This window comes from Myotis daubentonii, chromosome 16, assembly GCF_963259705.1.
Source record: "Myotis daubentonii chromosome 16, mMyoDau2.1, whole genome shotgun sequence".
Lineage (NCBI taxonomy): Eukaryota > Metazoa > Chordata > Mammalia > Chiroptera > Vespertilionidae > Myotis > Myotis daubentonii.
Window position 1 is genome coordinate 7,447,390 of NC_081855.1, and position 12,775 is coordinate 7,460,164.

The 12,775-nt window shown below is 49.5% G+C and overlaps 1 protein-coding gene across 1 annotated transcript; it reads left to right on the plus strand.

Annotated features, from left to right (window-relative positions):
* The first annotated feature begins 5,733 nt into the window (after window positions 1-5,733).
* LOC132219360 (phosphofurin acidic cluster sorting protein 2-like) lies at window positions 5,734-8,829 on the plus strand. The gene is made up of 2 exons (XM_059671719.1): window positions 5,734-6,737; window positions 7,320-8,829. Exons 1-2 carry the CDS (start codon window positions 5,746-5,748, stop codon window positions 8,827-8,829), a joined length of 2,502 nt encoding a protein of 833 aa, XP_059527702.1. The 5' UTR covers window positions 5,734-5,745.
* Window positions 8,830-12,775: the final 3,946 nt, after the last annotated feature.

Sequence of the window (12,775 nt, forward strand, 5' to 3'; positions counted from 1 at the left end):
TTTTTGGAAAATAATAATTACTGTAAATGAGAGAAAATAATATAAAAAATATGTAAGTACATGTATATTTAGATTCAATACATAATTTCAATATAGAAGAACAAATAATATGTAAGGTTTTAAAACATTGTCCATGGCTTCTTGTATTGAGCATTGGAAATAATTCATAAACTTCCAATGTTTGTGCCACAAATCTGGAGTCCCACGGCCAGACACCCTCACAGGGAACCATCCCTCTTGGCTGGACTGGTGTCGCTGACAAGTGAACTGTTACACCTGAGAGCTTCCTACTTGAACTTTTCTTTGAATCTTGATGGGTCCCTCATACAGCAGGTTGAAGTCTTTAGAACATCCATTTTAATAAAAGCATATGTACACAAATAGATTAGTCATTTTTATTTTTTTAATTTAGCTAAGTTTCCCATATAATTTCAAGCATATAAAACAGGCCTAATTTAGTTTAAAAATTCCTTCAATAAGGATAGAGAATAAATCCTTGAAGTATTCCAGGGCTCATTGGAATTAACTCAAAGTCATTCTTTTGTTTAAATTACAGTGGTTCTCAACCTTCTGGCCCTTTAAATACAGTTCCGCATGTTGTGACCCAACCATAAAATTATTTTCGTTGCTACTTTATAACTGTAATATTGCTACTGTTATGAATGGTAATGTAAATATCTGATATGCAGGATGGTCTTAGGCGACCCCTGTGAAAGGGTAGTTCAACCGCCAAAGGGGCCGCAACCCACAGGTTGAGAACCGCTGGTTTAAAAAGTCTCTTAAACTGGAAACTTTGTGAAGGTTGCAAATATACATACACAAAAGCTTACAGCCTGGACTTTTTGTAAATCGGAGTAAAGCAAACACAGGCTTATGGAAATAATTCTAAAAGACATTAATCACACTTAGAAACAGTTTTAATATGAAATATTTTGTCCAGACTACAGAATTCGCCTTACTTTACATAAGTATTTAACCTTTTTAGGCCAATAAAAGACTATATGCTAGTAATGCCATCTGGAGGCTGAAAATTCACCATACATATCCCATAGGTGAACACATCACATACAGACCATACACATAATTTGAATTACTAACTTTTACAGAGAAAATGCAAGAATTTTTTATAAAGTTAAAATTTTATAGCCTGTATCCCCTTTTACAAACCTTTTCTCAACTTTCACAAACCTTCTTACCCATTCAGAAATAACTCTCCTTACCGAAACTTACATTTGTCCTTTTCCTTCAAATATGACTCTCCCTACCTCAAGCCTTTTATGATCACAACTATATAATTTCTCCAACTTAACTGGAACTTTTAACCCTTAGGAGCCTTAATTTCCCCAATGAAAAGCACAAAATGAACAACCAGCATTCCTTAGATTGACGTTAATGAACATATTTTAATCACACTCTCACTTCCAAGAAACACATCTTCAACAAAACACAAGTCAATATATCAACAGCTGCAAATCCATTTTACAAACCTTCTGTATTAAAAAACCCAAAAGCATGTGAACTTGTCTAGCAATCAGTGTTTCAGTATTTCATGTTATTTCAAAATATCTAGTTATTCAATAACTTTCATTAACATTTATTAAATTAGAAAGAAATAGTTGAAATACGCTAAAGTGATTTGTGTAGGTCAGGGAGGCATTTTTTTTCTATTGGGATAAGACATACCTTCCAGAGATTTGTAGTTTTATTTTAAAAAATGAACTCAGGTCTTTTCACTTCAAAGGTTCTGGGACTTTGGTTGCATGAAGCCAATCCTATATAATAAAAGGGTAATATGCAAATAGACCTAATGGCAGAACAGTCACTATGATGCACACTGACCATGAGGGGGCAGACACTCAACGCAGGAGCTGCCCCCTTGTGGTCAGTGCACTGGGGGGTGGGGGGGGAGGGAGGCGAGGAGCGGGCCTAAGCTGTGAGTTGGACAGCCCCTGAGGACTCCCAGACTGCTAAAGGGCGCAGGCCTGTCTAAGGGACCCCACCCCCACCCCCAGTGCATGAATGTCCTACACTGGGCCTCTAGTTATCTATAAGTTTCTGAAATGAGTTAGGGGGGTGGTTTGGGGAAGGTAAAAGGATTTGGTGGGCTTTGAATTGCTTCTGCAGCCAAACCTCTGGCCCCTTGTAAATGTCATTTGTAAAACAAGGATAGTCATTTTTAATACCCCAGGGACTGGGTTGCCACCCAAATGTTGGCAAGGGACTGACAAATTCATGCGCCATTTTTGTAATGTTTCTTTCTATTTGGGAACATTTTTCTAACTTCCAGAAAGCACACATCTCTGAGAGTTATAAAGGCGTTCAGGTATATGAAACCTCTGTCCATCTCCCTTGGGAATGAAAAACAGGTTCTAGCTGCATGGTAGTCTTAAAAATAATGGTGCCAAACCTCTCTATAACCTACTTTATATTGGGACCAGGTAGGTGGTGTAACAAAAGAAGATTGGCTTCTTTCTTGGGGTTCTCAGGGTCAAGTTTCTCCCACTTGGTGAATATGCACTCCATAAGAGGAATCTCAAGTCACTGTGGGCTGGTTCCGCATCTATAGAGAGACATATGAGCAAGCCCAAGTGTTAGAGACATGTGTGCATGTCTCTGAGCTGTCTGGAGACATTCTGAGTAGGGTGGGTACCCTGTTAAGCCATCTCTCAGGCTCTCGTGGAAGATACTAATAAAGAAAAGATGATTACCAAACCTTCGGTCAGCCTCAAAGTTAGTTTCCTCATGGAAGGTTCCTTTAAAATCATTACTTTCTATTTTGGTTCAGTATCTGGTTCATCTATTCTAAATATATAACTATTCTGGAAAAAGCATATGTAGGCATCACTGATTTCATATAAAAGAAAAAAAAAACACCTCACCTATCAGGTGAATTGGGAAAGATTTGATTAACAAACTATATATATATATATATATATATATAGGCCCATAACAACCCCTAGTTGAAAGGAAACAGGTTTTGATTAAAAAGCAGACATTTTTGTACAGAAGGTTTAGTCCGATGGAGAAAGCAATTAGTAGGTGCGGTGAAGAAAAATAAGATAGCCCCAGTATCTAGAGGAGCCTTAGTAGCGTCCCGTTTTATGATAATTTCAAGTTCTCCCAAACTAACAGTGAAAGGGGAAACACCCTTGGAGCAACCCTATGCTTCTTTTGTTTGTTTACTTTTTCTACATCCTATTTCAGTTTCCTCTATCCCTAGAGTGGGCAGACTTCTCTATAGGAGTTTTCTTACAACCTTATTTAGTAATTCTCTTGCTTTTGCTCCCAGAAACCAGGAGTATATTAATTGCGATAGGTTAGAATAGCCAGGATTACACGTTCTAACAGTGACATTTCTCTGGGAGCCAATCAGGGCCATAGAGAAAATGGAGAACAATTGCTGGTTCCTCTCTGGCTGAGAGCAGCTTTTCTCCAAAGGGAGCTGGTAGCATTCCTATTCTCATTTCCCTTAAGTCAGTAGGGAGGGGTAGTGGAGGAGACAGAAGGGGAAGGAAGAAGGGAAGGGAAAGAACACATCTGGACAAGGAAGCTCAGAGAGCAAAAGATGTAGTGGATGTGCTATAGAAGGGGGAGATTGGGGTGTTAGCATTTATTCACTTCAGGAGAGTTCAGAGATAGTCTCTAAAATTTCTCATTAATTTATTTTTTAAAAGAATTTTCTGTGTTTCTCCTTAGAAGCTTCTAATTTCCATGTGAAGATATGCTTCCTATTCAGTCATTTTCATTTTGGGGCCAGCGTACTTCTAGTTTTCTTTTTTTTCCGGCAAAAAGATTATTTATCTTCGCCATTTTTCAGTTGATATTTTCAAGTTAAATCTTCCCATTTCTATAAAGCACTTGCAAGAAAAGGCTTCCTATCAGGGGTTAATGAGGGCTGGAGTCTGGGAGGTCCTAGCCCTGGAGGCACAACTTCCCATGTTAATTATAGGTGTGTTTGTTTTTATTGTTATTGTTGTTATTTTATATTTGCAGAATCTGAGCAAGTTTTCCAGGGATGTTATGGAGTGGGTCGAAGTGTGCTGCTCTGGGTTGAGCTCCATTATGCTCACACCCCTCTTATGTGCCTCGGCTTCTCTCCCAGTTATGTAAAGTGACCTGAAGGCCTCTAGCCAGTTTGGCTCCATGGGTAGAATGCAGGCCCTGAGAGGTCCTGGGTTTGATTCAAGGTGAAGGGCATGTACCTCGGTTGCAGCTTGATCCCTGGCCCTTACTGGAGCGCCTGGGGGATGCAACCAATCGAAGTCTCTCTCATTCTCTCTCTCTGTATCTCCCCCTCCTTTCCTCTCTCTCTAAACCCATGGGGAAAATATACTCGAGTGAGGATATATAAATAAATAAACATAAAAACCTCAGGAAGGGCTAGGAACGCTGGTGGACCTGACCTTATGGGGTCTCCCCCGGAGGAGCCAGTCAGATGAATTACAGTTGAGTATGAATTTCCCTATGGGGCTCCTGCTTGGCGTGAGGAATGACCTCTGACACCTCCACAAAGATTCTTAGTTGCTTAAGAACAGCCAAGATTCAGGTCAGAAGGAGTATGTGTCCCTTCGGAGCTGAGCAAGTTCAGCTCTCACTTATACAGTGAAGGATGTTTGCTCATACTCTCAGAAAGCAAAATCCAAATGAAAACTCAGAGTCAAACACCAGCCACCCATGTTTCCTCTGGTCTCTCCTTAGCCTTGATTCTGTCAACCCTTCACCTTACTTCCACCTTGGGGATTTAAAATACAGCTTAACTAAAGTCGAACCCTCTATCACAAGCAAAGGAATGTTCCTGATTCAAGAGACAACTTAGCCAAGTTCACCTGACAGGCAGGGAACTGGTGGCCCAACTGGCCCTTTGCTGGATCCCAGCACTGGGTTTGGGTCTGCAGGGCGGTCCTGTGTGACCTTTGAAATACTGCCGCAGTAATTCAAGTAAATAGCAATGTAAGCAGCATTCAACCCTGTGCAGAATTCTTGTGAGTTTATTGGAGCCCAACTGTCAACAGTGGCCGGAAAACAAAATCTCACTGTATTGAGGTAGTGCTCCAAGAATGGCAGGATTGCACCTGCTTTTACACATACAATCAAAAGTGGAGATGTATATGGGTCACATGAAGTCCATTGCTTAGGGAGGCAGGAGAAAGCAAAGCATGGAAAGCTCTGGGATTAGATAAAAAGTAAAACGAGAGACACATACCTCTCTCATGCAGGAGCACACAGGATAGTGAGCAATGAACTCAATACCAATGAGCAGCTTGGTGGTCTCTGCCGAGCACAGAGCAGTGCCTGTGCTCCCAGGTGACGAGAAAAAGGAAAATTCCTTTAACATTCCAAAGGTATGTATCACAGATGCCAAAAGACAACAGACAGGTTCCGTTAAGGTAAAGATTGTCCTTTGTCAGGGAAGACACTGGCCGAGCACATGACTACACACCATAAACTGTGTTTAGGTAACACGTTTTAATTTCAGGCTAACTTTGTGGTTAATTTCGGTCTCTGAGTTTGAAAGGCCACCATGCAGGCCTTACCTGTGCGAGTCACAGATGAGCGTGTGACTATTTGTCATTTACTCTCTCCTTCGATCACCTGTGCCCCACCTCTTGCCACCAATCATGTCCCTCCTCTGTCCCACCACAGGGGGAGAAACCATCAAGTACCTGTACGCTGGAAGCGGCTGAAGCCTCCTCGCCACCTGCGGGCCTGGCCCGCTCTCCCACTGTGCTCAACACGCCAGTGCCCATGACTTTCTTGTCTACCTGGGAGGTGGACTGCTCCAGACCTGACTGCGTGCCCAGATTGTGCAGCTTCACGTTAAAGAAGCTGGTGGTCTTGAAGGGGCTGGAGAAGGAGCTCGTCTCCTTGGTGATAGCAGTGCAGATGCAGGGCGCCAACGGCATCCTGAGATCCCATGAGATTGTGCTGCCCAGCAGCGGACCAGTGGAGACTGACCTGGCGCTGACCTTCTCCCTGGAGTACCCCCACTTCCTCAAGAGAAAAGGCAACAAGCTGCAGATCATGCTGCAGCAGAGGAAGTGCAATCACAACCGGACCATCCTGGGCTACAGGACACTGGCCACAGGGGCCGTCCACATGGCTGAGCTGATGCAGCGACCACCTGAGGGTGGCCGGGTGCTGAGCCTCAGCAGCAGGATCCAGGGGTCCTCCATCACGGTGGCTGAGATCTGGATCTCCTCCCTCTCCAGTCAGCCCATCGACGACGAGGATGGCAGCATGCTGGCCAGCCCCAAGGCCAAGTCCATGGATATTGACATGGAGGGGAAATCTGAAAGCTTCACTGAGCTGGAGACCAGCTGCAATCTCACACACAGGCAGGACCTGGAAGAAGCTGACTTTGCCCTGGGGCAGCCCAAGAAGCAGAAGCGATGCATGCAACAAAACTTGAAGCAGAAAGTCATGGCACTGCTTACCAGGTCCCACATGTCAGAAGAGGTCCTGGACTCGGATCAGGACCCTAAGGAGCATGTCCCTGAGGTGGAGGAGGACCTGGACCTACTCTATGACACCCTTAAGCATCCCAGCAACAGTGGCCCAGACATGGAGGATGATAGCAGCATCCTCAGCAAGACCAAGCCCAAGACCAGACAATACTTTGAAGGCCTGGCACACTCCAGCTGGCAGACGGAGACCAGGAGCTTACACAGTGCCCGGAGCCAGAAGGAGCCTCCTCAGCTGGCCGACATGCCCGGGAAGACCCAGGGCCCGGGCGGCAAGCTGTTCAGTGGCAGTGTCTCTGACTCGATGGCCTACAGCACCCCACCCACCAAGGTGGTCAAGAGCTGGATCTTCTCCCAATCGAGGCAGACCGTCAACCACCTGGAAAACGCCATGCCGGCCAGCACCGAGGCGGAGGCCACGCATAACTTCTCTGAAGGAGAGTCTGAGATCGTCTGCTCTGAGCTGGAGGTCAGCTACAATGCTGCCTACAGGCATGACCTAGATGAGGATGACTTGGGCCTGGAGAAACCGATAGGAAGGAGGAGGTCCACCATCAAGCAACAGCACTACCAGCAGAGAGTCGCAGAGTGGCTGCACAGGTACCAAATGACGCTGGAGGTCCTGGACTCGGAGCAGGAGTCTGAGGAGGAAGTCCCCGATGTGGACAAGGACCTGGCCTTTCTGTTTCAGAGCGTGGTGTGCCCCATGGACAGCGGCTCAGACATGGAGGATGATGACCATCTCCCAACCCCTCCCATGCCTGAGCTCATGTCATATTCTGAAAGCCTGTCCAGCCCAGATATGGAGGAGGACGACAGAGTCCTCAGGACAAGCAGGCCCAGATTATACTGTGAAAGCCTTTCAAGCGACAGTGGCTCCGACTGGGTGGCCCACAGGATGCCCAACCCTGGGGAGCAGCCGGCACAGCCTGGGGACAGCCCGGAGGCAGGGACCTCTGCCCAGGACATGCTCACTACGAGGCGCACCACCAAGACCGAGTCTCTGGTCATCCCTTCCAGCAGCTCCAAGGGGAAGCAGCCCGCCCGCCGGGGCTGGAGCAGGTCCCTGAATGAGTCGGCCAACAGCCTGATCAAGGAGCGCTGTGCAGACCCACAGAGCCAACTGCAGGTCCCCAGTCAGACTGTGTTCGACCACCTGAATGACAGCCTCATGTCCAACGACTATCTGCCCAAGAACATCATCCTCATCAACACCTCCGACAGGCAGGGGCAGTCCCTGTCAGACGTCCTGCAGCAGCACACGCTGCCCGTCGTGTGTACCGCCTCCATGGTGGATGTCCAGGAGGCCTTCAGCTCCATCATCTCCTGGATACAAAGATACCGCAACTGCAAGACCGAGGCCACCATGCCAGTGAAGATCGCGGTGGCGGGGGATCAGCACTACTTCAGCACCGTGCTGTGGGTCTTTGTGGAGCAGCTGTCCCACAAGGACCCGGACTGGCTGGACTCCATGCGCTTCCTGGTCATCCCGCTGGGTTCTCACCCCTTGGCCAGGTACCTGGGCTCCGTGGATTGCCGCTACCACAAACTCTTACGGGACCTGGCCTGGTGGGAACTGTTCTACCACCTGGAGGCCCAGGATGCTGTGCAGAACATTGTGTTGAAAATCAGAGAGTACCTCACAGGGGACAACTGTGTCCTCCAGCTGCCCATCGCAGAGGCCATGCTCACCTCTAAGCCAAAGAGCCCGGACGAGCTGCCCTTGCAGAAGTTCATTCCCTTTGTGGGGGCAGTGAAAGTCCGAAGAGTGGAGCCAATTTCAGCCACGTCAGGAGACTCAGCTGAAGCCGTCCCCTCATGCTCCAATGTGCTTCTGTCCACCGCCAGGGAGGCCACTCACAAGCTAATTTCCTTGTCGTCAGTGAGTGGGGGCCTGTCCTCCCCCGGCCAGAGTGTGGGTGCTGAGCTGATGGAGCTGCAGGTGGATTACTGGACGGCAGCCCAGCCCACAAACAGGAAGAGGAGTGGGGAGAAGGAAGACCTGCCTGCCACCAAAAACACACTCCGGTGCACCTTCCGGTCTCTCCAGGTCAGCAGGCTGCCCAGCAGTGGCGAATCTGCAGCCACGCCCACAATGTCCATGACTGTGATCACCAAGGAGAAGGAAAAGAAGGTGATGTTTTTGCCCAAGAAAGACAAGGGCACGGACTTGGCCTCCAACAGCCAGTGCATCCAGGGCATCGGCCGCTTGGTCTGCTCAGCCAAGAACCAGGAGCACAGGCAGCGGGTCCTCATTGATGGCGTGGAGTGGAACGACGTGACGTTCTTCCAGCTGGCAGCCCAGTGGTCCTCCCACGTCAAGCACTTCCCCGTCTGCATCTTCGAACACAACAATTCCACCTTCTAGCCCTGCCCCTCCCCCTGCCCTTCACTCTGCCTGGGCCAAGCCCAGCAGTATCGAGCTGCTTTTCTGTTAACAGTTCAGTTTACTATAGACACAGACCCTGGAAACACAGTGAAACGGTTTGAGTTTGGATGCGCTCAAAGCCTGCAACGTAAGGGGGTTGCCCTCAGTGGGACCCCCAAATGCTCTGTTCAATAACCAGAAAGCTCCGGCAGGTGGGAGTCAGGAGGGCAGTGTTGAGCTGGAGCATCATGGAAGGTGTGTTTGGTCCTCAGGACCCCCAGCACTGTCAGTGACAAGGCTTCTGGCCTTGGAGACCTGCCCTTCCTGGAAACCAGGGCTCAGCTTAACCCTGGGAGCCGGCACCAGCCTGTGCCCAGACTCAGAGCTGGGCGGCCAAAGGCAAAGGGCTGGCCTCCCATTGGGGCATCCGGAGCACAACTCGGAGGCCAGCCAGCCCAGCCTTGGACCCCAGCTGCCAACCAACCAAGTGGCCCCAGCACCATCCACTTATGGTTCCCAATGAACTCACGTCTCACAAGGCAAAATAACAAAAAAGAGCTGCACGGTGCAGATCACACAGGCACATGGGCTGGACAAACCAGTGCCCTCCTCGCTGGGCAGCGCCCACCTTCGTTCCTACCTCTTCAGGTTATCACAGAACATTTGCTGCCACCCTACAGTTGTACCAGCTATTTACAAGGTGAGCAACCTGCCCCTCCACAGCACAGTGGTCATTTGGCCCCTTGCTGGCTGTGAACTCTCAGATCACTGCATCCCTCTCAGTGTTTGTTTCTAAGAACATGAGGTGAATCAAGCAGCAACCTCATAGGGTTTCTGTAGGGACCTGTAGTGTGCTCCCCTAAAGCTTTCTCTGGGTGCCCAGATAGGGGATAGGTCTGCAGCAGGGGCTGTGGTTGTGCTAATTGGTCCTTTTTCTTCCTCATATGTGATGCTTTCGGGGCCCAGGGCTAAGCTCTTTTCTCATGTCATAAAGAGACTGGAGATTCTGTTATGGGTCCCTGTCTTGGCTGAAGCCAGAACAGAAACCCCAGGGCTGAGCAGTGGGGCCCAGGGTCACCCAACTATCTGTGATGGGGCTGGTTTGGGGTCATTCACTCAGCAAATATATCAGAGTCTTCCAGGTACAGACACGTCTCTAGGCACTGACCATAATCCAGTGCACAGAGCAGACCCCTAGCCTGTACTGCAGAGCTTCCCTCTAGTCGGGAGCGATTCAGTCACACTAGGCTGCACAGGCTCCGAGTGTCCACAAGACAGCCAATGTGACGTCCTCCGGCCTCCTCTCCCTATGGCTGCATCTTCCCGTATTGTGAAGAGGAAGGTGAACCTCTGTTCCAGCAGAAAACGTGAGTCGGTTTTGGATCAGAGCCATCAGCGGAGTATGGGGACTGTGAATTCAAGGTTCTGGCAGAACCCTGGTTCCCACTCATGGTGGGATTTCTGCAAGAGGACAGAGGTCTAAGGGCTCCCCCTAGAAAAAGGACAAGAGTCAGAGAGCTGTGTATGTGGATTTGGGTGGTGTGGGAGAGCAGAGGGAGCTCAGTGGTGAGGCAGCCTCTCAGAAAATTCATAGCCATCCACTCCTAATCCAAGTCTGTCTGCACCCCTAATCAGGGAACAGGCCCACTAATTTGGTAGAACCTCCTCAGGGCCAGCTTGGCTAGTGTACCCAGCCCTGAGGTAGTTGAGTTTCAGTGGGAGCCGAAGAACCCCACAGGGGAGCTAGTGAGTTAGGCAGAACGTAGGTGCAGGAGCCAAAGTTTGAGGTGATAGGAGGGCCCTGGGAAGCCAAGGATGGAGACAGAGTTCATTTTTTCACTCATTGGTGAGCTATACCTGGAACACCCTCTGTGTGCTAATGAGTGACATGAACAGAGTAGACACAAGCCCTCCCTGTCCTTATGGAGTTGACATTTCGGTGGGCAGGTATGGGAGGAGACAGGGACACTGAGAGAGCATGTCAGGTTCCCCTGAAGAAGGGGACAGGTGGTTCCCTCGTTGATCCAGAGCTGTCAGGTAGGAGGGCTTTCTGCCAGCCCCTCCTGGGTGACCAGGCACGTCTCTGCCAGGACTGCCAGCTTAAAGGTGGACAAGGAGTAGGTCTGGCTTCTGTACGGGCAGGAGCAGCAGGCACAGGACCCCAGGCTCTCTGAGTGGTGCTCTGGGAGGGCTGTGGGAAGGAAAGGCCAGGTCTCAGACTCTGTTTCCAACTTATCTCTTTCCCCAGAGCCATGTCCTGCATCCTGGGCATCGGGCTGGACCAGCACCGCCAGAATTTCCCAGCCTGATGATGCTGCCGGCTTCCATAGAGCTCAACTTGCCAGTCCTCAACTTGCCAAAGCAGGCCCAGTGCCTCCATTCACAGTGAGAGCACCTGAGCCCACTGAGGCCGAGACAGGAGGAGGAGGAGGCCTCCGGGGGTGGTGTGGGTGTGTGTGCCTTTGGAAGGCACACAAAAGGCAGTGAGGGTGGTAACATGTCCTCTTCTTGGATCTACAGAACCAGCTCCAGAGCAACATCAGGAAAACCATCAAGAGGCAACGCCACCGGAGTGGCCTCTCCAGAGCCAGAGCCGGATCCAGGCCCAGCTTTCACTGAACTTCAAGATACAGAAGAACCACCTGCAGCATTGGAGCAACTCATCCAGTTCCTGCGCGGCCTGTGGTGCCAGATCCTGGGCCACAGCTCATGTCAGCGGCCACGTCAGAGAGGGCGCCCCCCCCCCCAACCCCCTTTAGATGCAGTGTTAGAAGTTTTCTGTTCATGTTATATATGTTTATAATTCTTCTATACTTTTATGATATTTAATAACATACAGTGTACTGATGAAAACATTTACTGAAATACTCCCAAATATTACCTTAATTTAGATTCTATAAAATTTAACCCTATCAACCCTCAGAGCTTTGAGCAAGTCTGTTTTTCTGGACCCTGACCTACCCAGGGAGAACTGTCCTCACCTTCTCCACCTGCCCTTCCTGGAACCAGGACTCTGCTTCCTAGGGAGCTGGCTCCACCCTGTTCCCAGACTCAGAGCTGGGAGGTTAGAGGCCAAAGGCTGGCCTCCCATTGGGGGCATCCTGAGCCCATCATGGAGGCCTGTCAGCCCAGCCCTGGGCCTTAGCTGTCAACCAGCCAAGTGGCCCCAGCACCACTCACTCTGGATTCCAAATAAACTTAACCCTCAGAGGGTGTGTATATATATACCTGTACCTTGCAGACTGCCCAGGAACATGGATTAGATAAACTGGTCAAATCCTTGGTGACTAGCTTCCTAGGCAGCTTCCCCACCTTGGTCCCACACACCCTTCTGTGTGAATACAGAGCATTTGCTACTAACCAATGTGTGTGGGACCAACCACGTACCAGGTGAGCCCTGCACCCTCTACAGAACCGTGGTCACTCAGACCCTGTTGCTGTGAGTCTTCAGGTCACTGCACCTTTCTGAGTATTTGTATCTCTCAACATGGGGAGAGCCTAGGCCCAGCCTCATAGGGTTATTGGGGGGGGGGGTCCCCCTTAGAAAAGGCCTGCTGGGAACCTGGACACTGGAGAGGTGTGCTGGAGGGGCTGTGGTTGTTCCTATTGGCCATTTTCTCTTCTCCTTAACCAAGCTCCTGCCTTATTTGTGATTCTCAGGCCTTAGGCTAAGCTGTTTTCTCTCTTGATAAGGACATTGGAGATTCCATTAGGGGTCCCTGTCCTGGTGCAGCCAGATTAGAAATCCCAGGGGTGAGCAGGGGGACCCCAGGCTCACCCAGCTATCTGAGATGGGGGTGGTTGGGGCTCATTCATTCAGCAAAGGCCCTGCCACCGGGACCGCACTCCAGCGCTTCCGTCTAGTCAGGAGGGATTCAGTCACAGGGGACTGCACAGGCAGGCAGCATCCACGGGACAGTCGGTGTGACTTCTTCCTGAAAGTATC